The 26,679-nt window shown below is 39.9% G+C and overlaps 3 protein-coding genes across 3 annotated transcripts; 1 reads left to right on the top strand and 2 right to left on the bottom strand.

Moving 5' to 3' along the window:
* Positions 1-1,219: 1,219 nt before the first annotated feature.
* LOC139663344 (1-acylglycerol-3-phosphate O-acyltransferase Pnpla3-like) lies at positions 1,220-9,538 on the bottom strand. The gene is made up of 10 exons (XM_071541987.1): positions 9,352-9,538; positions 7,854-8,086; positions 7,168-7,233; positions 6,136-6,345; positions 5,568-5,675; positions 5,322-5,472; positions 4,298-4,439; positions 3,155-3,237; positions 2,390-2,448; positions 1,220-1,345 (listed from the first exon to the last, which is right to left on the bottom strand). The coding sequence occupies exons 1-10, from the start codon at positions 9,536-9,538 to the stop codon at positions 1,220-1,222; spliced, it is 1,365 nt and encodes a 454-aa protein (XP_071398088.1).
* A 1,516-nt stretch (positions 9,539-11,054) lies between these two features.
* On the bottom strand, positions 11,055-20,492 carry LOC139663343 (1-acylglycerol-3-phosphate O-acyltransferase Pnpla3-like). Its single transcript, XM_071541986.1, has 9 exons — positions 20,306-20,492; positions 18,576-18,808; positions 17,840-17,905; positions 16,343-16,552; positions 15,229-15,289; positions 14,799-14,999; positions 14,088-14,229; positions 12,988-13,095; positions 11,055-11,403 (listed from the first exon to the last, which is right to left on the bottom strand). Exons 1-9 carry the CDS (start codon positions 20,490-20,492, stop codon positions 11,055-11,057), a joined length of 1,557 nt encoding a protein of 518 aa, XP_071398087.1.
* Positions 20,493-20,798: 306 nt separating this feature from the next.
* LOC139663355 (uncharacterized) lies at positions 20,799-26,671 on the top strand. Its single transcript, XM_071542003.1, has 7 exons — positions 20,799-21,031; positions 21,597-21,721; positions 21,821-21,887; positions 22,858-23,014; positions 24,141-24,286; positions 24,997-25,107; positions 26,040-26,671. Exons 1-7 carry the CDS (start codon positions 20,879-20,881, stop codon positions 26,217-26,219), a joined length of 939 nt encoding a protein of 312 aa, XP_071398104.1. The 5' UTR covers positions 20,799-20,878; the 3' UTR covers positions 26,220-26,671.
* Positions 26,672-26,679: the final 8 nt, after the last annotated feature.

The raw sequence follows: 26,679 nt of genomic DNA, 5'->3' as shown, positions 1-26,679 counted from the left end.
TCTTGCTCAAGGACTTTCAGCAGCGTAACATAAAGGCTTGGTTCCTCCAGTTGAAGGGTGGCTCCCTACTCACTATACCACCCTGCTGTACTATAAATAAAATAATACCCGACACTTGTAGGTATGAGGTTATTAGGTCTAAACATGTCTTGAAAAGTAACACAAGTCGCACAGTCACACATGTATACATAATCTGTGACATTTTCACATAAACATCTGTTTTGCTACTCTACCCGGTGTCTGGTAGGTCTCTCCCATGGTCTTTACTGGGAAAAATCCTCTGGAAAGAAGTGATGTATTTTATGTTTCCAGCAGCAGCAACAACAGCGGTTGGTTTGGAATAAACAGAAGAAGAACTGGGTAGTTAGCAGTGGTGGAAGAAGTACTGAGATCTTTCACTTAAGTAAAAGTAGCAATACAACAATGTAAAGATACTCCATTACAAGTAAAAGTCCTGCATTCAAAATCTTACTTAAGTAAAAGTACATAAGTATTGGCAGCAAACTGTACTTAGAGTATCAAAGTAAACGTACTCATTATGCAAACTGTCCCCATTTAGAGAGTTATATTTTTCATAAATTATTGGAATATTAATACTGATTTATTGACATACATGTACATGTAAGCAGCATTTTACAGTTGTCAACGTGAAGCTAATCTTAGCTATACTTTTGGGTAGTCTAATCTATAACAATGCTATTTTATAGTTATAAAGATGATCAAATGTTTTAAATAGAAAATATTGCTCTGAAAAGTAACTAGTAACTGTAGCTGTGAAATAAATGTAATGGAGTAAAAAGTACAATATTTCCCTCTAAAATGTAGTGGAGTATAAGTACAAAGTAGCATAAAATGGAAATACTCAAGTAAAGTACAATTACCTCAAAATTATACTTAAGTACAGTATTGAGTAAATGTACTTAGTTACTTTCCACCACTGGTAGTTAGCATGAGCAGCGATAGCCACCATGGCTGAACAGACAAAGAAAAGAGCGCCATCTACAGAAACTCAGACTTCACTGACAGAAAATCCAAGGAAAAAGACGTCACAGTGGTTGGGACACAGATGTCACCGAAAAAAACAATATACTGTCCATGCAGTTACAGTGCTTGGTCCAGATGAGGCCTCCGTTTCCTTCTGTGGTTTAGCATCGCCTTTTTACATTTAGGCATGTTGGAGGGAGTTGTATGGGTCGAGGTGAGGGAGAAGTGGTCCAGGTTACCATTGGTGTCCCAGCGGAGGTTTTTGCTGGGAGTTGGGGTGGTTGTTGAGGTCAAAGATCGAATGTTTTTCCCCCTTCTTCTCTGGATCCTGCACTCCAGGCGGCGCCGCTCTGGAGACGCACTAGAAATCATGAAGACGAGGAAGAAGAATGAGCACCAAAGAGAAGAGAAGTTCTGTAATGACATTATCTCCATTCAAAAGTGTTGTTAGTTTTACTATGGTAAAGAGGTTAAATAGTTGAAGAATAACTGATGAACATGGGCAAATACACCTCAAAATGCAAGAGTTCATTTCCAAACCACTATACATCCATTTTGGAAGAATTTCATGTTTATCTCAATATTGACAAGATACAGATGATTACATCCTCTAAAATTTTGAGTTGGAATTAACAATTCCAAAATGTGTAATGACCCTAATAATATTCAGTAGTTTTACCTCCATACCAACAATCATTTTGTGAGAGTAGGTGTCACTTTTTTTTTTCAAATGGTAGATTTCTCATTGAAGAACAAAATGGAAAAATTGTATTTGTGAAAGTGTGAAAGAACAAAGGTCCAGGTAGGACTGTGAGTTGTGTAGCCTATATACGCACACTCACTGGCCAATTTATTAGGTACACCTGCTTGTTCATGTAAATAGCCAGCTCTTCCAAACAGTGAATCATGTGCAACTCAATATGTAAAGCTTGCAGCCATGGTGAAGTGTTTTTTTTTGTTTGACCAAACATTAGATAGGGCAAGATGCGTGATCTAAGAGACATTGACTGTGGTCTGTTGGTTCAGCATCTCAGGAACAGCTGCCCTCCTGGGATTTTCACACACTACAGTCTCTAGAGGTTGCAGTCGAGAACAATGCGATAAACAGAAAACATCCAGTGAACGAAAACAGCTTGTTAATGAGAGAGGTCAGAGGAGAATGGGCATACAGAAAGCCCACAAATGCTCAAATAACAGCTCTTTACAACAGTGGTGTGCAGAAGGGCATCTCACAACACACAAATTGTTGGCCCTTATGATAAATGGGCTACAGCAAGAGATGATCAGTCTGTACTAGATAGGTGTACCTGATAAAGTGGCCGATGAGCTTTTATTTAGAATGCAGAGAAAGATTAACAGTCATGCCTGGTGTGGAAAATCCCCTCCCACTTTAACCTTCCTCTACCTGCCTCACTGCTTCCTGGATGGGCGGAGCCTCAGAATCAATATAGGCAGCCAGCTCACCTGGGGCAAACGTTTGAGAACAAAGAAGCTGGCTAGCCTCATGTGGATGCCTCATCCCTCTAATAGTTTGATCTGTGTATATGATATGTAAGTTTCCTTTGGTTTGAAATGCATTTATAGCAGCTTTAGTAGTTTATGATTTATTTGCTGTACTGACTAAGTTTCAGTAGTGGTAAAGTTATTTCTTCATTTCTAGGTTTACATAGTAAATTTGTTTGAAGTTAATTTACCTTTGTTGGATTATTAATTATTGAAATTAGGAATTATGATGTCTAGATTAATATCCCTTTTTCTTCTGTTATCAGATAAACCAGTTTAAGCTATCCCATAATAAAAGATTGGACTGGAATTCCTGCCTTTGCTCATCTGTCCTAACAGACAAGCCACTGAGTTGGTGATATTCCGGGAACCAGACTATCCTTAGGAGATCAGTATTCCTTCAAGCTAAATATTCTTCAACTGGACCTGGATTTTTGTACTTTCACATACCAGTAACATTTTTTTTTTTCCATTTTGTACTTCACTATAGTTTTCTCCCAAGCACACAGAGACTGTTTGATACTCTGGCGCACTACATGTGTAATTGTTTCTTTTTACTCTACAAGGGTGGATTTCTTATTTTAGGGTGAAGCTCTTGGAACAGAGCTGAAAATGATGCGTTTGCATGTGTTTTGGATGTCACACACACACCTGTCAGCATCATCACTTCCAGCCCTCTGTGTCTGTCTGCAGATGTCCGAGGTCGATGTCATCAGTCTGCGCATCGCCGTACAGCCGGACAGCATCACACTGCCACAATAAAAGGCCCAAAACAGAGTTGCAGATGATTTACAGGCAATAAAACTCCCATAAATAAAACAATAATATAAACACTAAAAACGACAGCCATTCATTAAAAACACAGGGTTAATTAATAAAAGAAAGAATTACAATTAGAGTAAAATAACAGCCTGTCTGCAAAAGAGTGTTTTGAGGTGTGATTTAAAAAGATGCTGCTGATTTTGACATATTCTGAACTGTAAATCCAGTTTATGGACCTAATGATCAACTCAAGTCCATGTTGGACTGATACATCAAAAAAAAGGTGTATGAAGTGCCAACTCTCCCATATTGTGTAGCAGTTTATGGTTTTCACCCAGGCGACCCAAGTTTCTCTCCCAGTAGGGGAAGGAACAGGCAGAGGTGGAAAGTAACTAAGTACATTTACTCGAATACTGTACTTAAGTACAATTTTGAGGTACTTGTACTTTACTTGAGTATTACCATTTTATGCTACTTTATACTTCTACTCCACTACATTTCAGAGGGAAATATTGTACTTTTTACTCCACTACCTTTATTTGATAACTTAAGTTACTAGTTACTTTGCAGACTCAGATTATTAATACAAAATATAATCAACTAATAAATTGTGATGTATTATTATAGATTACTGTAAGATACCCAGCAGTATATAAAGTAGTGGAAATCAGCCCCACCTTTTCCAGCTGCAACATTAAAGTGATGCTTACACATTAATGCATCAATAATTATAATTCAATAATATAATATATACTGTATTATTCTGAAATGGGCCATGCTGCATAATGAGTACTTTTACTTTTGTTGCTTTAAGTACATTTTGATGCTAATACTTTTGTACTTTTACTTAAGTAACATTTTGAATGCAGGACTTTTATTTGTAACAGAGTATTTTTATACTGTGGTATTTCTACTTTTACTTAAGTAAAAGATCTGAGTCCTTCTTCCACCACTGGGAACAGGACATAGGTGAGATAGGTGACAGGATGAAAAGGATGACATGTTGCACCACGCCCTCTGGTTACATCACTGACCCCCTGTCTTTTACCTTTTAGCGAGTAAGAAGGTCAGTTCTGCAGGCAGAGTGCAGGGGAGCAGCAGGTAGGAAGCCACTTTGACTGGAAGGAGTTCAGTGACCTGAGACAACAGACCGCCACCGGCCTGTCTGTCCCTGCACGCCTCACACAGCACTGACACACACACACACACACACACACACACACACACACACACACACGTACAAACGCACATGTATACATACAGAAGCACAACAATCCATCTGTTAATATCAGTCTCTTGATAGTCTCATTGCCCACTGAAGCAGCTGTATCTTAGATTTCCATTTTCCTATTTCAACAATTGGAAATCTCTTTTAATACAAAGGTATTATATGTCATGAATTGATTAAAATGCGAATACATTAACCCTGGCTGATTCATTCAATTAAATAAACCCAATACAACTCCATTAAAACAAGAAATCCTGTTATCTTCTCTAATTATTTTTTTATTTTTTAATCTGGGGTGAGATGATTTTATAAGCACCTCTGGGTTTCTGTATCTCATCTGCACAGTTGTTCTTCTTTTCTTGGCTTCTTTGTTTGTTTGTGTTTTATCATTTAGATGTATGTGCAATTTTAAATTTTTTTTAATCCAGGGAGAGTCGACTGAACACACATTCTTCTCTTCCCTTTTCCAGCAACGGCTTGCTTCACATTCATACATTTATTTTACACACATTCACACTGCTCAAGAGCACTTAGACAGTAGTTGTTTAGGGAGGGGAGAGCGTTCGTCAGTCACTTACTCTACCTATATTTTCCCAGCCAGTTTGGGGATTTGAACTGGCAACCTTACAGTCACAAGTCCGCTTCAAATGACCTAAACCTAAAATTTGATCTAATTTCTTACCCTTTTTGAAGCTAACTGGACAGTTTTCTATGATTTGCTGGATGTTGGAACAGGTAAGAGGTTCAGTGTTTTGCTCCTGGCTGTTGCAGGGATCGAACATGCGACCTCCTGATTACAGGACGGTCTCTAACCACCTGACCGCTCTTGAATCATTGTCGTTACCCTTTTTGATGCCAACTGGGAGGTTCTGTATGAGCTGCTGGTCCAGCCACCAGTGCTCTTCCTGAGGAGGGTTCGGGTTCGGGTTCTTATCAGACTCGTCAGCCTCAGTCGACTCCTTCAGCTCACAGCAAGCAGGTCTGGGAGTGTCGATCTCAGCCACCAGACTGGGAGAGAGGTATTCTGTTCCGAGGAGATTTGGGTTGATAACATGTTTTAGTTGTTACTGAATGGTGCAAATCAAAATACACAGGTTTCAGTGGTGAGTAGGAAGGTGAAGGAGCGGAGGAGCTCACCGTTTTCTTTCAGGAAACGAAGAGCATCCATGTAGCCGTTGTGACAGATCTCAGCCAACATCTGTCAAATACAAAAGTAAAAATGATGTCGGCTTATTATTATGAATATTATGAAACTGAATGATGGTTAAGCTGTAGGCTAGTTTGGCTTGTATGCAGCAGGACAGTGTCAACCCAAGTTCTTCAAAACTGAGGTTGCACGCTACATCTTTCTCTGCCTTTTAATGAATCATGAAACTTGTAAAGGTATCCTAAAACTAGGAAGGAGAGCAGTACATGGTGTGACATGAGTAAAACACCTTGTACATGGCTACATATTGTAGTTTTAAGCAACCAAAAGTAAGGAGTGCAAGAATCAGAGCCATAGTTTCCTGACAATATTCCCTTTACCCTGGAACGATCATGCAAGATAAAAGTGCAAGGGGAAAAAAAAGAGCTATGAAAAGAGGTAAAGGGGATGTTTTTTTTCTCGTGCTAAAACTATGTTTAAACTCCAGGAGGAGGAGGAGGCAGAGGCCCACCTCAGGTTTGGGAGGGAAGAAGGACGTGTAGATCCGGTGCACGTTGCCGGTGTTGACCTGGATGCTGACGTTGCCGTGGTTGACCTCGTGGACGTTGAACGTACCCTCTCTGGGGCAGATGTCGCTTTCTCCAGAGAACGGGGCCATGGTGATGGTGTTCCTCTGGTCGGCCAGGGGCATGTTGTTGCTCAGGGCTCCGTCCATGTAGCGCTGAGAGGAAGGAGGACGGATTGAATGTTCATGTCTGTCTCAGCTGGCCGGGGAAATTATAAACTGTAGATATGGAGGCTCTTAACATGGGTCTGGATATGTATGGATTGAGGACCAGGATGAGACCAGGATTGAGAACCACTGGCATTGAGCGGGGGTTTTTAACCGTGTGCCATGGAGGGTCAAGTGTATGCAGGTTTTCATTCCAACCAAAGACTACAGCAGGTGATTAACGAAATCCTGCATACACTTGTCCCTCCAAGGCACATGGTTGACTGGCCCTGGTGTAGAGCAAGAGCAAGAGTTTTTACAGTTAGAAAAAAGCAAAAAAAAGAATCTTGCCCCTTCCTCAAAACTCTATATGTCTTGTGGCTGCATTGCATTCTGGTCTCTTGAGGCTACTGTCAGTGGAGAAATTGGTCTCTCTCCTCTTCTATGATTGATTTCTCCCAGTATGATTGTTGAACGTCGGTACAAAATGGTGAGACTAGAAAGAACTCCTTGCTCTTTGATTCTGAGGGACTGACACCAAAACGTTTACCATTGATGTTTTATATAGTTGAACATTTTTCTGCTATCAAACTCCATTGCTATGCTGGAAATGTCTCATCGTTACGTCAAATTGTCTAAGTTTGGTCGGTTATCTGCAGAAATAAGAAAAATACACCACCAAACACCAAAAGAGGCCCATAAATGCCTTTAAGTAAAAGAGAACACAATATGAATTTAGTTGCTAATCATTTAACCAAAGCTTGTTAGCATTGATTTTGAACGTATAGGAACAGTGAAGCGGAGTGAATTTCATAACATGGCTGGACTCACTACTCCGCGGTATGAAGGCGGGACCACACCACTGTAGAGAGGGAAGAAGCAGCTGCACATCAGAACCTGCAGCGGTGGACAGACAGCGAGGAAGTACAGGACAAAACATCATCACTGGAAATGCATCACCAATATGGCATTTTGCTAAATTACTATCAGAACAGATGATGTTGTGAAAGTAAAGTCAAAGTCAAATATCTAGTTTTATCATTTATTCATTTTGTTCTGATTTAACTCTCAATTATATTGAGACCCTTGTAGAGACATTTAAGTGGAACCAGATGTTGAGGCCCTGTTTTGAAGGTTTCCAGTAACATGACTTCATGTATGTGCATGAGCTGGGAGCATGATCGGAGCGTGTGCTCTCTCATGGCTTTGTGCCAATTGGTTGAAAGTATTTAAGAAAATATGCATTGACCAACCACAGATCATTTCTTTGTCTCTTAGAAAACTATATAAGATCACGTATTCTGTTTTTGAGCTGAGACATACTGATGTAAGCTTTGGGTGTGAGTTTATGTCTCCTTATTATTGATCAATAATAATCTCATTAATCTTCAAATCCGTCAGTGCCTGTGTCTTTATTTTGTGTATGTGTCCGGTGTTTTGACAGATTTCCACAACAATGTGAAACCAGACCATTTCACAGTCCCTCTATGAAAGTGATGTTCTGTTTTCCACGCTACCTGAATGAGTTCCTCTCTGCTGTCGAACTCCGACACCAACACGTTTTTCCCATCAGCCACTCTGGTGAGGGACACGCACAGCTTCCCGGAGGCTCGGACATGGGCGTCTTCTGGAAGGTTCACCAGCAGGGAGTCCCGCACCACCTGCAGCAGGCTGAAGGCCGGGTGGAAAACCCCCAGTTTATATTGTCTGGCCTCTTTGGCCGTGGACATCACATCAGCACAGCATTTCTCTGAGGAGGACAGTACAGTGACAGGAGACTTTAAAGGTTTAAAGTCAAATGTTACAAATTTGTTCCACAAGAATGTTGAATAAGTGAATGAATGAGAATGAATGAAATTATATCCATTTTTAAATATGAGTCTGTTTGCTATTTGATATCTTTTTTTATCTTATTGTTCTTATTGACCTTTCTATATTGCCATGAGTGATTTTATCTTTTTGCTTTCGATTTGTTATTGTAATTTTTTCTCTTTTCTTTTGACTGTTTTTTTGCGGTGAAGCATCTTTGAGTGCCTTTAAAAGCACACGTACAAATAAAATGGATCGTTATTATCATTATGAATGAATTTATGTGGTCTGTGTGTGTGTGTGTGTGTGTGTGTGTGTGTGTGAGAGGGAGAGAGAGAGAGAGAGAGAGAGGTGTTTTTCTCATTATCTCCTTTGGCTTTGAACTCCATGTGACCTATGGAATTTGCTCTTGTTATTATGAACTCAGTATGTGTCAGTGAACCTGACAAGTACTTTGTTTACTTCAACTATCAATCCACGCAATCGCTCTGAGATAACATAAGACTGACATTTTTTTTTTTTTATGTCAGGGATTTAGCAGCTGAAGTCTCACCTGGCTTTTGATTAAGTCTTCCATGTTTCTGTTTTACTGTATATCTATGTTTTCACTATTTTATCAATGTGAAGCACTGATTTTGTGTTATGAGCTATATAAATACATGTACTTACTTACAATGCATTTAATTATTGAATTATCAATTATCAAAAATAAAAAAATGTGGTAAATGTGTATCAGAAATAAGCACATAACAGTTAAACAGGACATGTATAAAAATTACATTTTTCTTTTCAATTGGTAGTCTGATGGTTGTTTGGCCTGCCAACAGTATCAGTAACTTATCTAAAAAAACAACAACAACTATCCTTTTCATAATCATAATAAGACAGACTTCCAGATCCATTTTGGCTGATACCTAATATTCCTTGCTCAAATGTACCAAAAAAATGAAATATATGAGGTCTTATCATATGCTTTATACACAACGGAGTGATGTAGTGGTAAATAAAAGGTGGGCAAACTATGACCTCCATGCAATGCCTGATCATCATGAGGCAAACAACAATTTTCAGGAAAATTGTCCCTTAAAAGAACCTATCCTCATACAACTTAACTGACATCAGTTTGATTACCTCATGAAGATTTTTGGCAGCCTAAAAAGTTGGGCAAACTTGTAAATGTGTGTGTGTGTGTGTTACCAGACTCACCTATGGGAATCCCAACAGCCAGCCCTGCAGCCACCAGGCAGCCAGATGAAGCTCCACAGACTTTAGCGGCACCTTGAACCAGGCGTGGGAGCCGCTCCAGCATGCAGCTCAAAGCTCCCAGATAGTAAACGCTCCTGAAGCCACAACCTGCGAAAGAAAAGTTCCACTCCTCTTCCCAGTCAAACATCTCCACTGATCAAGAACCATCAGGCTGACTGCCAATCAAAACTGCATCTCTGATACATACTCTTTTAAACAATTCATTTCCATCGGCACATTTGGATTCCCTTTAATATTTCAGTAACATGAGACCAGTCTCATCTCCTCTACATTCAAAGGAAAAGTGGGCAGTGCTTCAGTTGGTTACAGTCTGGTATTGCACAACTTACTAGGCTCAAACGTCACTTGGTTCAAAATAGCAGATGTATTGCTGCAACTGTATTTGTGACACTTGAGACACCGTTTTTCAGCAAAGTCAACAAAGTCATTCAAACTGTTTTTTCCACCAGTATCTTGAACTTTTCTAGCTCCTCTTAGCATTAATACTGCATGTACTGTACATACAGCCTACAACAGTTTATTCACCTTGCACTGAATTCACATCATCATGTACTACTACTACTGAAATATAAGAAGCGTCCTGAACAGTGCAGCCGGTACAATTTTTTCCACTGACTTCCTTAATTAGACACAAGTACATCCTGTTTTGTTATTTTTGTTACTGTTGTGTTTTGCATTTTGGATGGTGATTATGGAGGACCAAATGTGATCTGAGGTCAAATAAATATGACTTAATTAAATAATATGAACATAGAAATGTATATAAATATGTACATAAATTGGTGAATAATTCAATATTATATAAATGTTTATTTTTATTCCCAAGTATTTAAACAATATTGCCTGTCCATGTTGCTGTCTGCCTCCACTGCCGCCTATAGCCAGCTGATTACATTTTGACAAGAGAAAAGACAAAACAATTTTGACTCATCAGGATTGCATTTTGACTAGTCATAACTGAAATATAGATCTCTATAATCAGTAATAGATGTCTACAGTTCCTTTGCCACTATATTGAACATAGAAATAAATCAATTTTTCCATTTTCAGTCACAAAATTTTGTGATACACAGAAATTTAGTCAAAAGAGCAATTTCTATATTTCCCAGCATTTCATTCTTGTAAATTTGTAATTGGAAACATTTGTGGTATAGGCTAGATGAAAAATACATTTTGGTTATAAAATGGTTGTGTTTGGCTAGATTAGACTTTGTAATGTTAGTAGTCACTTTGGTTTTCCTTTAAAATAACAAAATTAGGTGTGGATTTGTTCTGTAGACTGATGAGGAATGCTCATCAGTCTGAATACAACATCTACACCGCCAGGATGTCCCTTGTTTGTTATTTGAATTATAAAAAACATCTAAAACTCAATGTTAATCAACCATGCTTTTGTGATCTGGTGTTATTTGCATTGATACATTTAAAGTGTAAGCGTACCACAAGCGAAATCCCATTTCAGCAGGTGTTACTTATCTAATATATCAGGGACTTATGGATTATGCCCACTGATTTATTTTGGAACCTGTTTATATTTCCTTTGACAATGAAATTCCAGTACACAAAACACAGCACACATTTCTATTCATTTATTCACCATTTTCCCCTCTGTTTCAACGCCACTGTGAACATGTTTACTCGAATTAGGACGAGGAGGTTGGGTCGTCTGATTGTTTGGGGTTCGAGGCTTGGTCGGACGCCATGTTTCGTATCCACCCCACGGCCCTGCCCAGACCCAAACCCCACACTCCACCTGCGCCGGGAGGAGGAGGCGGGGCGGCCTCACCAAACCCAGAGCTGGGGGGGCAGGTGGGCGTAGGGGGCGGAGTCAGGGGCAGGTGGTCCGGATTGGTGTCGCTGTCCCAGGAGAAGGTGTAGCTGTAGGTGGGAGTGGCTTCTGGGGTGGAAGGGTGAGCGCTTACGTCCAATTCCCTCTGGTTCCACAGGTCCAGGCCGGACGGCAGGCTGGTGCATCTCCGCAGTGGAGGCTCACTGGAAAAGCAATGGGTGGAGACGGAGGAATGAGTAAGGCATCTTATTCAGTATCATGACCATCAGGATAAGGACTGACACTGACTGTGCACATGGAGTAATTTGGGGTTAAAGGAAAAATCAGTGGTGGAAGAAGTACTCAGATCTTTTACTTAAGTAAAAGCAGAAATACCACAGTATAAAAATACTCTGTTACAAGTAAAAGTTCTGCATTCAAAATGTTACTTAAGTAAAAGTACAAACGTATTAGCATCAAAATGTACTTAAAGCAACAAAAGTAAAAGTACTCATTATGCAGAATGGCCCATTTCAGAATAATATAGTATATATTATATTATTGAATTATAATTATTGATGCATTAATGTGTAAGCAGCTGGAAAAAGTGGGGCTGATTTCCACTAATTTATATACTGCTGGGTAGCTTACAGTAATCTATAATAATACATCACAATGTATTAGTTGATTATATTTTGTATTAATAATCTGCATCTGCAGTGTAACTAGTAACTAGTAACTTAAGTTATCAAATAAAGGCAGTGGAGTAAAAAGTACCATATTTCCCTCTGAAATGTAGTGGAGTAGAAGTATAAAGTAGCATAAAATGGTAATATTCAAGTAAAGTACAAGTACCTCAAAATTGTACTTAAGTACAGTATTCGAGTAAATGTACTTAGTTACTTTCCACCTCTGGGAAAAATCCACCCACAGTGTTTGTGATGTTCAAAGTATCCCAGGAGTTATTTTCTGTTCAGGTGTTGTAATATACTTTTTTGGTGTACACACTTTCCCTCAACCTGCCTCATCTACTTCTACTTCAGTTAGCGATGAGGATGGGACGATATGCTTATAGATCACGATACAATTCGACACACGATTCGATACAACCACGATACGATACGATGTAATAAATAAAAGTTCAGTGACAACAAAGTCTGACTGTGGAGAGTTCTGTTTATGTCTGAGCCACAAATCTTTCTACTGATGGCATTAGCTTGCTAGAATGCAAACAATTTAAAAATATCATTACAAAGTGCAAATAATATAATTTGGATGGAGAGTTCGTGAAATTTGACAGGCAAGCGGTCTCATTTGTGATTACTACAGCAAAATAAATTGGAGCTAATATTGTGATTCATTTTTCTGCCCCATGATAAGTATTGCTACTTTTTTGTATTGTAATAAATTGAATTTCAATGTATTGTCCCATCCCCAGTTAGTGATTTCCTACATTTCCCAGAATGCCTTTCGACAACCCACAGAAAATGAGCATGAACTTGTTGTATTCAGCTGTGGGTCGGTAATCGGAGCTGAGAAGAACTCTGTAGTTTGCCAGTTAGAGAGTAATAGTGATAACATAGTGAGAGCAAAACAGCAAGAGTTTGTCCAGTCAAGAAAAAAGTGAGAACTGCGTTCTTTACTCAAAACAGAAAAACACTTCTTCTCCTTACTGTCTATCCAAGCTGCATCGTCTCTGAACCAATGCAACCAAGACAAATTCCTGCACATTTATTGTACTTGGTAAATGAAGTGATTGTGATGAAGAGCTGGACGACAGGAGAATGATTATTACACTCCATACACACCTATCACCGTCCTCCGCCTCGTTCTTCCGTGCTTGTTTGTAGATGTCTCCAGCCATGCCGTACAGCCAGCTCATGTCTCTGGACACATCCGGGATCCAGTCCACCAGTCTGGAAGACATCGTCAAAGTCTTACAATGTCATATTAACACATATTCATAGGACACACTCCAGGAACAGGTCAACAAACTCACAGGACATATTTGCACAGGGAAAGGGAATGCTATGAACCCCTAAATAAAGCAAAAAAAAAATTTGATTTCCCTTTTGTTGTTTCATTTGATTCATTATCAGAGGAGGCCTAGAGGCTTTTAAGTATTCAGTATTTCACAAGAAAAAAGCAAAAATTTGACAAATTCAGAAAAAATAGACATGATAGTAATGATTTGTACAGCAGAAATGATTTTTTCCTGTCCCAAAAATCATCTTGCAACCCCTCAAAATTATCTCACGACCCTCTGGGGGGGTCCCGACCCCCAAGTTGAGAACTACTGCTCTAGCTGGATACCTTAAGACCTAAAGGGACTAAATGCTATAGCAGACCACACCAGGCAAGGACACTGAGCCCATTACCATCCTCCAAACCTGCATCTATGGTTGATGTTCATTAATGGTGATAACATATAGGTTAAAGAGTAACTAAACCCCACCTAAATCTGTGGTGAAGCCTGAGACCTAATGGTGAAAAGTAGGGTACTGAACTGGTCATCTGCTATTGGCTGGTCTCTGTGGCCTGTGATGTCACCCTCTATAGAGTACAACAGGTGGTGACATCACCTGGCACAAAGACCAGCCAATAGGAGAAGGCCAGTTCAGTACCCTACTTTTCACCATTAGGTGTCAGGCTTCACCACAGATTTGGGTTTGGGGTTTAATTACTCTTTAAATAGTATTTGCAAATCATCTTTAGCATTTGTTTTAACCTGCTTGGTTTGCTGCATCAGGACAACAAAGATGGTGTCAGCTAGGCTGTCAGTCACAGAAAATGATGCTAAATTGACTCCAAGCAGGTTAAAACGTTACTAGACATTTGACTATTTGTCCCTAGTTTTGCTTTAACAGTTTGAGTATATGCTCCGATTCGCTCTGAGCCTCTTTCTTACCTCTGGGCGAGAGCGCAGGCCGACTCCACAGGCAGAGTGCAGGGGATCCGCAGGTACGAGGCCACTTTGACTGGCAGGAACTCAGTGACCTGCGACAACAGACTACCAGCGGCATGTCTCTCTCTGCAGGCCTCACACAACACTGACACACGGAGCAGAAAACAACAACAAAGTTCTATTGCAGTGAACTAAAATGGCACGGTGGCTCAATGGTTTGTCTCCTCACAGCAAGAATGTCCCGGCTTTGATTCCCGGCATTGTAAGTTTATAACCTTCCCTATTCAAAAATGGCTTTTCAAGTTCAACGGTTCATGAATAATTATTCAGCATTTGTCACTGGGAAAACAAGTAAACCTTTCCAAGTTTGAAATTTTTACAACAGTGCCCCCATCAGGCCAATCAGTGTATTTTTTAAATGCCAGAAAACAGTGCCAAGATGCATTATCCCTCCAGGTTTTGGCAAAATTGGACCAATAATGTAGCAGTTAGTTACTTTCAACATTTAAAAACTGAATTATAGCGCCCCCATTTAGCCAATTAGCGTATTTTGTTAAAATTGGAACACTGTGCGAAGATTCGTCATCCTTCCAAGTTTCATCAAAATCAGTATCTATTTTTCTTAAACTGTAAAGGGAATCGAACCTGTGACCTTCAGGTTATGTGACAGTTTCTAACCACTAGGCCAGCCGGCCCTTGAGTCATTGCTCTTACCCCTTTTGATGCTGACTGGGAGGTCCTGTATGAGCTGCTGGTCCAGCCACCAGTGCTCTTCCTGAGGAGGGTTCAGTCCGTTCAGCTTTGCGTTCGTATTGGACTTTTCAGCTTCGGTCGACTCGCTCACCAGCTCACAACAAGCAGGTTTGGGGGCGTCCAACTCCAAACTGCCCAGGGGACACTCACTTTTGATTAGGTCTGTGATGGGCATTTGAAGTGAGACAGTTGAGGACAGAGACCGCTACGTTTCTCTGCTCTATCAGCCACTGTGGAAGGTTGACATTTTTTGCAGGTTGTTTTCTAACCTATCAGTAATTCATCCATAAGCCAAAAAAAGCCTGTTGTTCCCCACCCTGTGTCTACGTGAATATTCAACGGTTATCATGAAAAGTTAACCACACTTCCAGTATCATGGAGATGGGCTTACCGTTCTCTTGCAAGAAGCGGAGAGCATCCAGGTAGCCGCTCTGGCAGATTTCAGCCATTATCTGTAAAATACAAAAAGGTACTTCTATCTCTACTTAAGGATGCTTGGTGAGGATGCAAGTTGGATCTACTCATTCTACACAATATTATAATATACTGTATGATGTACTATAGTTATACATTTACTACGTAACTAACCTAGCCTAAGTAAATGTTTTCATTAATGTATTATAGATGTATTATAGACAACAGGCCAAACAATGTTGTACTACTGACAGTTGGTCATATACACAAAGCTTGTACATATGAAAATTCAAATTTGGGGAATGGGGAAGGGGAACGATAGCAGCCAAAGTCACCAATGGATGAATCAATAAATATTGGTCACAAAAACCCCAATATTATAATAAATATAATACATAAGAGCATAAGCATGATGATGATAACTGGGGGAAATATAAATATTCATTGATGAGTTCACATTTTGTGAACTTGAACTCGTGCAGTTGTGCAATTCCGAATAGTGTTGTCACGAAACCATGATTTTCAGTTTGATACCAATTCTCAGTTTAACATCTAAAAACTTGATAGCCTACTACTTCAACACAACACCACCGTAAACAAGAAAAACATGAAGCGACGAGTTCTCGCACTCGACTTGAACGGCTTTGTAGCAGCTCTTGCACAGGGGTTTTGATTTGTCGGTTTTGTAAGCGTCTTTGTCAGCTCTGTAAGCAAAATAGTTCCATATTTCGTCGGTTTGGGTGGACTGGGGTTCAGTTCAAGACGTGGTGGACTGTGATGCTGTCACCACGTTTTCAGCTGTTTATCTCAGACTGCTGCAGTCCGCTGTTAACAGCCAGACTGCAACTGTCGAGCCCAATCCTTATTTTAACTATTCCAATACGCTCTCTGGAGGTGACGCTGAAATAGAATTTGGTGCAACACATTTGGCGCAAATATTGAACCTTTCTAAAACTCAAAATAGAATTCAATCTTCCAGAACGGTATTGAAGTAGCATTGACGTTTCTGTTATCAGAACTACAAAAAACGCTGCTCAAGGCTCCTGATGGCAGTCAGCCCTTCCTGAAACTCGGCCCCCGCTGTGACTCACCTCGGGCTCGGGGGGGAAGAAGGTGCTGGTCACCCTGTACATGTTCTCTGTGTTGACCTGGATGCTGACGTTGCTGAAGCGCACCTCGTGGAAGCTGAGCGTGCTCGCCCGGGGGCAGATGTCGCTCTCGCCGGCGAACGCGGAGAACGTGATGGTGTTCCTCAGGTGACAGTGCGGCAGGTTGTTGCTGATGGCACCGTCCACATAGCGCTGAGTGGGAAGAGAGGGAAGGTGTGGATCAGAGGGGAAAATATGGAATGTATTCAGGGCCATAAGAAACAACTACATTATTGTCAAAGCAGTGGGCGGCTGTCTGTATTTAAATACTGAGAGAGCATAATATTTGGAACATCCACTCTTTTGACAAAATGGACTGACTTGGTAAATCCAGATGAAAGCTATGATTCCTTATTGATTTTACCTATTAAAATCAACTTGTCATGAAGGGAAGGGGTTAGGTTAAAGAAGTTTTTTTAAGCATTGAGACAGCTGGGACTTGGATTGTGCAACTGAATATTAGAAAAGTAGCCCTACACTGAGTTTATGAAGATGTAGTGCATGTAATTCATCAAATTGAGAGGTTAATATCAAGGAAGTGTGTAGGTTGAGGAATGTGCAAAAATCATTTAAAGCTACAATATGCAACTTTTTCCACATAAATAAATAGGATATATTATACCATATCAGTCTGTGCGTGTGACCTTGTGTGTACATGCCTAAATGTCGCCTTGTTTGCCCTAAATTAATGATGTTCAGGACGTTTTGGGGCATATACCTTTTGCTGTGGGTGTGTCATATGGGGGCGTGGTCTGTGGCTGTATACAACACTGCTTTTTTTTGTTTCGTGCAGATTGGCTGCGTTTGCCGTCTGCTTCTTCAACACCTGTGGTGAGTTTACAGACCGCTCATCAAGATAAGTGACAGGTGTTAGGCCGTGATTTTGACCGACTGAGGGGGAGGAGGGCGGGGCTAAGAATACACTTCCTTTTCTTTTTTTACTTGAACATTTATTGTTTTTTTCAACAAATAATAATAAAAAAAGGAAACAACATATTTCACTTACATACCGACATGGATACCTGTACAAGGTGCAAGAAAATATAAGAAACAATAATAAAAAAAAAAGTAAAAATTAAAATAACATAAAATAAAAATAAACATAAAATAAATAATTAATTACATAAAAAAATTAGAGGGATTATGTGTATTTTAGTGAGATGAGGGTCTAGAGGATAAACTAAACAAAATAAAGTATAGTTCAAGCCATCTATCCAATAGAGTAGTAAACAAAAGAAACATGGACCGTTTATGTTGCTTCAGGAGTATGTCTCAAGATTCTGGGAAAGGTAGATATTTTCCAAACAATGTCCATTATGATCTTCCACAATTGCTGTTCCTCATTATAAACTTCAGAAAGATTAAAGAAGAGTACTAAGAATGCACTTCCTGCCTCAAGGTAAAAAGTTGCATATTGTAGCATATTTCTGGTCCACTCACCACTCCGCGGTATGTGGGCGGGATGATACCACAGTAGAAAGGGATGAAGCAGCTGCATATGAGGGCCTGGAAGAGGCAGACGTTAGACAGATATTACTACATATTGGTTACAGAAAGACTACCAGCCTGTGGAAACAAACACAAACCATCTCAGTGAGTTGGGAAGGAGTGACAGTTCTTAGACAGTAAGACTTATGGGAGGTGTTGTCATCCTAATGTAACGTATTTGCAATAAGGAAAGTCCACTTGATAACCTCAATGACATACCTGCACTCTTACTCCCCCCATTTTCCTCCAACACCCAAACAAGGTTTCAATGTAGGTGCTCACCCTAGTTTAATAGCACAAAGGATAGTTACATCAGGTGTGATGGTAAATAAAAAAAACAAAACAGAAACACTTAATTTAACTCCTCCCCACTCCAGTAAGAACAGCAGAGTGACTCCTCATATTCCATGGAAAACTTTTCATAACTTTTCTTTTCATAATCGCCTCCCCGCTGAATAATTTCTCCTCTCCCACATCTTCCTCCTCCACTTCCTCAAATAAAAAAATAACTCTCTCTCTAGTCAGCACTTAATTTGCATAAACAGCTCTTTCACATGGTGATTCTTCAGTCACAGGACCCACCCACTCCTGACTGCTGCTTGTAATGCTGGTGATCGACAAATTGAAGCTTCTGTTGCTTACTGTGGATAACAGAGAGTCAGCTAAACATCTAAAATGTGAAACGTACCTGAATGAGTTCGTCTCTGCTGTCGAACTCCGACACCAACACGTTCTTCCCATCAGCCACCCTGGTGAGGGACACACACAGTTTCCCAGAGGCTCGGACATGAGCGTCTTCTGGAAGGTTCCCCAGCAGGGAGTCCCGCACTATCTGCATCAGGTTGAAGGCCGGGTGCAGCGGCCCCAGTTTACGCTTTCTGGCCTCTTTAGCCATAGACATCAAGTCAGCGCAAGTTCTTTCTGTGCAGGGTGACACATTGATTAGCTAACTGTATGGTGGAAATGGCACACACACTGCTGAATAGTTCTTTTACAACATGCTGTATATCCATTAGAAATCGTGACCTGCAAGTTCATCACTGAATATCTCTATCACTGTAAACTGTAAAATCCTTATGATTCTGTCTTAACAAGTACTTAAGTTACCTACTATGATTTAAAATTAACCAAGATTAGTTTGAACCTTGTGCTATAGATCTCATTTGGAATGAAATTCTGTTCAAAAACTGTTCACTCAAATTATGTCAGTGTTTGAATACACAAAATAGAGGCCTCTTTTTTCACTGCACCGTTGAACGCTGAGGTCTGCAATGGTACTTGGAACTAAAATGACAGGTCAAAATGTCAGAAATATCAGAATATCTTTCCATGAAGTGAATGTGGATACAAGCTGCACTCCCTTATTGCATAGACTCACACTGCAATACATTCACATTCAGAAGTAGAAACTACCTTGCTGCTGTTGTAGGCTACCTCAGTATATCAAGAAGCCTATGTACGCCTCCTGTGCATCCTCAACCATAAAATTAATTTCAAAATTAATTTCATAACAATCTTAAAAAGAAGATCTGAAAACGGAATATGGAAACTTTTTTTCTTATTTTTCTTAGACCAACTGGAAAAAACGTTCAATATTGTGAGATAACTTTTTGGATACTAATCAGACTAATCACCAACAGATACTAGTGATCTGTCTCATTTCAAGATACTGACACACTGGAAACAAGTGGAATGACCTCACTCTATTGGCAGAATTTAGTAAGATTTTAGACTGAATATGAGACAGACTACAAGACGTAGGCCAATACTGTAGCTATATTTTGCAGTGCATCTTTTTAATTATGAAAAATAGACTGAGCTACCCCCCAACTTATTATTACTCCTCTTGACTTAAGATAGATTTGCATCAATTAAGTTCATTTACAAAATCTTAGGCTGTTTCTGGTAAATTCGGCATATGATGACCCACGAAGTAACGCTTTATTTCAGTAACAGCTCCTTTTAGCATTTGTTCAGTGCTAGATACCGCTCTACGGAGCCCCTAAGGTCCCGAAAGGTGATTTTTTTTTTTTATCTTGTACGCACAAGTTAATTACCCTGTGGGAACAAGTTATCTTGTGCGCACAAAGTGATAGTTATTATCTTGTGCGTACAAGATAATTACTTCTTCCCACAAGATAATTAACTTGCGCGCACAAGATAAAAAAATTATCACCTTTCGGGACTTTATGGGCTCCGTAGGAACCAATTCTAAAAGTTGATATTTTATCAAATTAAACAGCTTACCAGTGTAATATATCTATGCCGAATTAAAGAGCGGATCATAATGATTCAGAAAAGGCCTTAAGTCATGTTCTACCATCTTTGTACGTTTTCCAATAAGTAAGGCAGCATTAAATTGACATTAAATTGATTTTTGAATGGAGTTTGGCGTGACGCACGGAGGCCAACACTCACCTATTGGGATTCCTATAGTAAGAATCGCAGCCATCAAAGCACCTGCAGACGCTCCATAGATTTTGGAGGCGTCTTGGATGAGGCGAGGGAAACGTTCAAGGATACAACCAGTGGCACCAACATAATAAATCCCCATAAATCCGCAACCTGCAAAAGAGATACTCCATTCTTTCTTCAAGTCAAACATCTTCTCAGGTGCAACTTAGTCCCAGCTGTATGACAGAACCCCTCCAAAAAACGAATTCCTCAATTAACTTGTGGAAATATATAATGAAAGTTATGGAAGCATGTCACTTTTTCCACGAATCAACCGAGTGCAGGTTGGCACTGCCATATCACCTGGACCTGACATCCAAAGGTGAAAAGATGACAACAAACCATTAGCCTATGCAATTTTCTTTAACCGAGAGCTCTTTTCCTATTGGCTGTAAAAAAAAAAAAAGTCACATGACTCAGACAGGAGCCGAGTCCCTCCGTTCAACCCACCTCACAATCCTGCTCCATAGGGTGTGTTGTACACGTATAGATACTTTGTGTGTGTTTCTGCACAGAGTTTAATACATATAATTTAAAATGAAGATACCACTGGTAGACTTCAGCGCATACAGCCTGAATGAACAGGATGTTTCGGACGAGCAGCTTCAGCTCTTGAGCAAAGAGTTGAAAACAGCCTTTACGGAAGTTGGGTTTGTTTATCTGAAAAACTCTGGAATTAGTCAGGAGGAGGTGAGCATAGCACTGATCAAACTAGAGACCACATTCAAATTTTCAATTTCACAGTTTATGTGTGCGTCTGTGTAAAATCTAGCTTTTTATAGGCTATTCTTTTATGAACTTGACCACTGTTGATTGAAATGTCAAACAAAAAATATTCTAATTCAGAACATTTATGTGCAGACAATGACAACTGGTCAAAATACCAAAAATACACAATCTAATTATACATTGAATAATGCAAAGTAAACAAGCTTATACGCATAAATAACTGATATAATAATATCTTTGCTTAGGAAGGGTCAACAAGTAATATTTGGTGGAGTAACCCAGATTCTTTGTCACAGCTTTGATGCATTTTGGCATGCTCTATCAATACCTAATTAATACCTCATTGACCTGGAGTGCTGGTGGTGGATTTTTTATTTTTTTTTGATTGATTGAGCGGTTTGGGAACCACTGCCACAGAAAAATCTGATGTGGTCTTGTTTTTTTCCAGAGCTGAATATAGCTAGAAGTCCATTCAGTTTGTTAAAGTGGAATGTGCCTTTTTATTTCTCCACATTTGCTTTGATAGATAGACCGTGTTATGGACATTTCCAAGAGGTTCTTCCTGCAGCCGGATGAGCTGAAGCTGCCCTTCAGCAGGAAGAGCTTTGCCAACAACCCCAACCACGGCTGGGTGTCCTCAGAGACTGAAAGGTACGAGTCAAAAACCTGACACACCACCACCTCTTACCTGCACAATTTACAGGACAGAATGGCATATTTCACATTTATATTGAATAACTGTATTTGCAGGTTGAATCCACGTCAGCCGGGAGACTTAAAGGAGGCGTTCAACACAGCTTCTCTCCGCACTGACATAGTAATGACGCACCAAGCCACAGTTTGCTGTGATACTTTTCATTCAGTTAGCCTAAATTCAAGATTTTATTTTCTGTAGTGTAACACATGGCCACATATAGCAGAGGCTTGTCCCGGGATAAACCGCCTTTATGGTGGCTGTAGAGTATCAGTTTATAGGATATCAGGGGGTCAAAGTGCAAAGTCATTCTTTCTGTTCCAGAGAGAAAGGCCTTTATCTGACAATAAAGATTCTCTTCTCTTCTCTTCTCTTCTTTTTGTCTCTTCTCTTACCTTCTTTTACCTTGTCTTCTTCTCTTCTCTTCTATTCTCTCTTCCCTTGTCTTGTCTTTTCTTGTCTTCTTCTCTTTTCTTCTCTTCTCTTCTTGTCACTTCTCTTTTCTTCTTGTCTCTCCTCTTCTCTTCCCTTCTCTTCTTTTATATTCTCTTCTCTTCCCTTCTCTTCTTGTCTCTTTTCTTGTCCCTTCTTCTCTTTTCTTCTTGTCTCTTCTCTTTTCTTCCCTTGTCCTTGTCTCTTCTCTTACCTTCTCTTCTTTTACCTTGTCTTCTTCTCTTCTCTTGTCTCTTCTCTTTTCTTCCCTTGTCTTTGTCTGTTCTCTTACCTTCTCTTCTTTTACCTTGTCTTATTCTCTTCTCTTATATTCTCTTCTCTTCTCTCTTCCCTTGTCTTTTCTTGTCTTCTTCTCTTCTCTTATATTCTCTTCTCTTCTCCTCTCTTCCCTTGTCTTTTCTTGTCTTCTTCTCTTCTCTTCTCTTCTTGTCACTTCTCTTTTCTTCTTGTCTCTCCTCTTCCATTCCCTTCTCTTCTTTTATATTCTATTCTCTACCCTCCTTCTCTTCTCTTTTCTTCTTGTCTCTTCTCTTCTCTTCTCTTCTCTTCTCTTCTCTTCTCTTCTCTTCTCTTCTCTTCTCTTCTCCTCTCCTCTCCTCTCCTCTCCTCTCCTCTCCTCTTCTCTTCTCTTCTCTTCTAGAAATGGCCGTCGTCGGGTGCTGTCGTAGGTTTCCAGGAGGTGCAGAAGTCTTTTTTCCTGCGCTGTAAGGAGCTGTCTCTGCGGGTGCTGAGGGTGATGGCCCACAGTCTGGCTCTGGACCCTCAGGTGTTCCTCGGCGCTCACCGATTCATAGGGAGTACGTACGACTCAACAACAGTATAATAATAACCATTGAGAGGGAAGCCGAGTATTAGAGAGACCGTCTTTCAACCAGACTGCCTGGGTTCAAGCCCTGTGGCAGCAAGTATTCGCCCTGCTGAAGTGCCTTTGAGCAAGGAACTGAATCCCTACCAGCTAATCTGTAGCAGACCCTGACCTCTGACCCTCTGACCCTTTGTTTATCCAGGAAGATTCTGCTGAGAAGACACATTCTTTTTCAGGAACAACCTGTAACTTAAAGGGATAGTTCACCCAAAAAAAATAAAAATTTGGTCATCATCATCATGCCAGTACAAAATTAGATGAGTGCTTTTTCTTCATACAACTTACCAGGAGTTCTCCAGGCTCACTGCCGGAAAAGCTTTCTTCCAAACAATTGTAGTAAATAAGATAAGATAAGATAAGACTTTATTACTTTATTGTCCCGCAGGGAAACTTGTCTTGGGCTCCAAACCACTGCATCACACAACACATTTGTCAACAACATCACAATGCACATGCACGCAAGTACATAGATCATACATACAAACTCAGGCAAAACTTGCTTAAATTAGTTCTTTAAAATAATAAAGGTAATAAAAAATAAAGACAATAGTTTCAGATAATAAAACCAGGTATAATCAACCAGTGGTTCTTTAAAATAATAAAATAAAGCATAGTTAATAATGCAAGCTTAGACTTTAACTGTGCTGACAGGTTATCATACCATACTTGTGTGCCATATCGGATTACACTCTGTCAGTCATTTGATAAAACAAGAACATAAGTTTATTATTTACACCATGGAGTCTAAGCATTCTCAAAAAGTACATCCTCTGTTGTAGCCTAGAACAAAGGTTTTCAACAGAACATGCCATGTGAGTGAACTGTCAAGGTGGACACCAAGATATTTATATGAAGGAACCTGATTTATTGGTACATTGTGAATGAGTACTGGGCTGTGGTCGCCAATTGACTGAAATGTAGGCCAGTCCTTTAGGCTTCAAAAAGGGCAAAAGAAGTGCAAAGCTTATTATAACACAAACTTCAGTACTGATTGCTGAATACATTAATGGCAGCAGGAACAAGTGACAGTGACAGTGACAGTGTTGTGTGTCCTGCAGCGGATGAGAACGGCACCACACTGCGCTCCCTCTACTACCCACCAGTCAACAGTGAGAAGGTGAAGGAGGGCCAGCTGCGGTGCGGAGAACATTCAGACTACGGCAGCATCACCCTGGTGTTTCAGAGCCCCGAGGGAGGCCTGCAGGTAACACACACACCTCCACACACACAGACAGAACACATGCAAAGCGCTGTTGTCCAGTAACTCAGATGTTAGATTTTTGTGTTTTAACTTCACTTGAAGAATTCCCTGCTCCTCTATTGTCTGAGAAAATCCTTTGACACTTGGGCTTTTGAAACTCTTTCAAAATCCTTAGGATAAACTGGAAAATGCATGGCGCTCAAGCTGAAAACAGGCTGTTTTTCATAGATCCTGTAAAGTTGACATTTTGGAGATACAAGGTTTTCACCCCACAGTGATGAAAGGTACATAACTTTTATTGGTTGGAATTTTTATGTCGTCTCCTGGTACACAGTGACGTTACCGCTAACGATTTTCAGTTTTCCAGGAAGTAAAAGTAATGAGACTTTGATATAAAAATACATAAAATAGATTATTTATAATTTTTTGGCATAACTAATTTCATTGTCCCCCACCAAAGGGGGGGACTATGGATCGATCTCCGTCCGTTAGTTCGTTCATTCGTTAGTTAGTCACACTGTAACGTTGACGTTGTGACACTAGGGGGCGGCATTGACAATGAATGGGGACTCAGTGGTAAAGCAATACAGTTAAAGTTATCATAGGTAACATAATAGTCTACACACGCTACACACTTGGAGACATCAGACTGGAGATTTACTGTTGAATAAATCTTCAGGCCTGTAGTCCCTCTGACACCTGTTCTCCTTCAGGTCCTCAGCCGCTCAGGTGACTACATCTCCGCTCCCAGCATACCTGGAACAGTCCTGATCAACATCGCTGACCTGCTGCAGCGCTGGACCAGCGACCGGTTCATCTCTGCGGTCAGTTAGGAAGATGTTTTTGCATGTTTGTGTCGCAACCACACAACAAAGTTTGTGTGGATTAAACATTTTTTAAACCTTTATAATTTTAACTAACAGTGTTACAGACATATTACAAGGCTACAAGAGATATTTTACAAAAAGGACAAAGCTACGTCCAAGGGTTACACCGAACAAAGAAATGTTCAAGGCTTCACAGCTCTTCAACAGGTCTTCTTTTTGCTTTAGAGGGTTTTAGCCCAGGTACTGTAATAATGTAATGTCCGATTTCTACATTTGGATGTATTTAATGTTGCTGTCATCCCTCAGAGCAATGCCAAATCAAAGTGTGTTTCCATGCTTCCACGTAAATCTTTCATCAGATACTGTTCTTTGAGCGCTTTACATTGTTAAATAGGTAACCTCCAAAACAGGAGTCCGCCATCTTTGTGCAAAGGAACCACTTGTGATGTCATCACTTACTGGCCAACCTGCAGATCCAAAACTCTGCATAATTTTCAACTAAACATTCATTATAAATGTGACCCTCATCTTAACCCCAGTGTTAAACGGAGATGAAACATTTTTTGTATTCTCACTGATTTGTGTAGATTATTGTGATTTTTGACTTTGCTAACTATAGTATAATCCTATACGAAATTTTAGAAGGATACAGTATAATAATCACAGCAAATCTATAAGAACTATAGCAATATTCTGCGAAAATTATAGTGATACCATGGAAGATAAAACAAAAATACTATAATATCACCTTTGAGTACCACAGACACATTTCTATACTGCAAATCCCTACAGGAATATATAGGAGATACAAAAAATACCTTTTAGTACAATAAAGCCATATTATAAGAGCCTATAGAAATATTATAGGCATAATAAATAGATTTTTCTTAAGTGAAAGCCTCTAATTGCAGTTGTCCCCTCTCCTCCAGGTCCACAGGGTTTTGCTGCCCCCTGCTGGCGACCGCAGCACTCGTCAGTCTCTGGCTTTCTTCGTGCAGCCGGATGACGAGGCCCTGGTGACCTGCTGTGACGGCTCGGACAAATACCCTCCTGTCAAATCGGGCGCCTACCTCATGGAGCGCTTCAATGACTCGTACGGACGGAAGTGAATTTCCATCCATAGATCCCATCCATATACACTCCATATCATTCAAACACTGCTGTTGTAGATCAATTATAGTTAGTTCTAGTCTAAAAACACCATATAGGCCTGTCCATTATAGAAGAAAATCATCACCTGAAGTCCATCATTCAATATCTCTAAAACACAGATGATTCAGATGATAGATGTGTTATCTTTTAGCCAACAAAGGACTCATATTACCTTACTATCCTTTAAAGAAGTACCAGAATTTTTTGCATTTGTATTTTGTTAGAAGTCACTTTTTTTAACTGCTGAATATCTCACTTTGGATCCAACCACTTCAATTTTAAACCCATGCAGATGAATTCATGTTTTTTTGAGTTTTTAATATTTCTAAATGTGCCTTGAATATGATTGTGTGTGTGTACAACAGAGAAGGTGGGCTACTCAGTGAGCCGGTGTGTACAATTAAACAAAACACAGAA

This window comes from Centroberyx affinis, unplaced genomic scaffold, assembly GCF_046629955.1.
Source record: "Centroberyx affinis isolate AG114_WGS23_722 - 3 ecotype Tasmania unplaced genomic scaffold, CSIRO-AGI_Caff_v1 ptg003986l_1, whole genome shotgun sequence".
In the NCBI taxonomy this organism is placed as follows: Eukaryota; Metazoa; Chordata; class Actinopteri; order Beryciformes; family Berycidae; genus Centroberyx; species Centroberyx affinis.
Note: the sequence above shows the minus strand (reverse complement) of the source record. Positions and strands in the feature narration are given on the sequence as shown.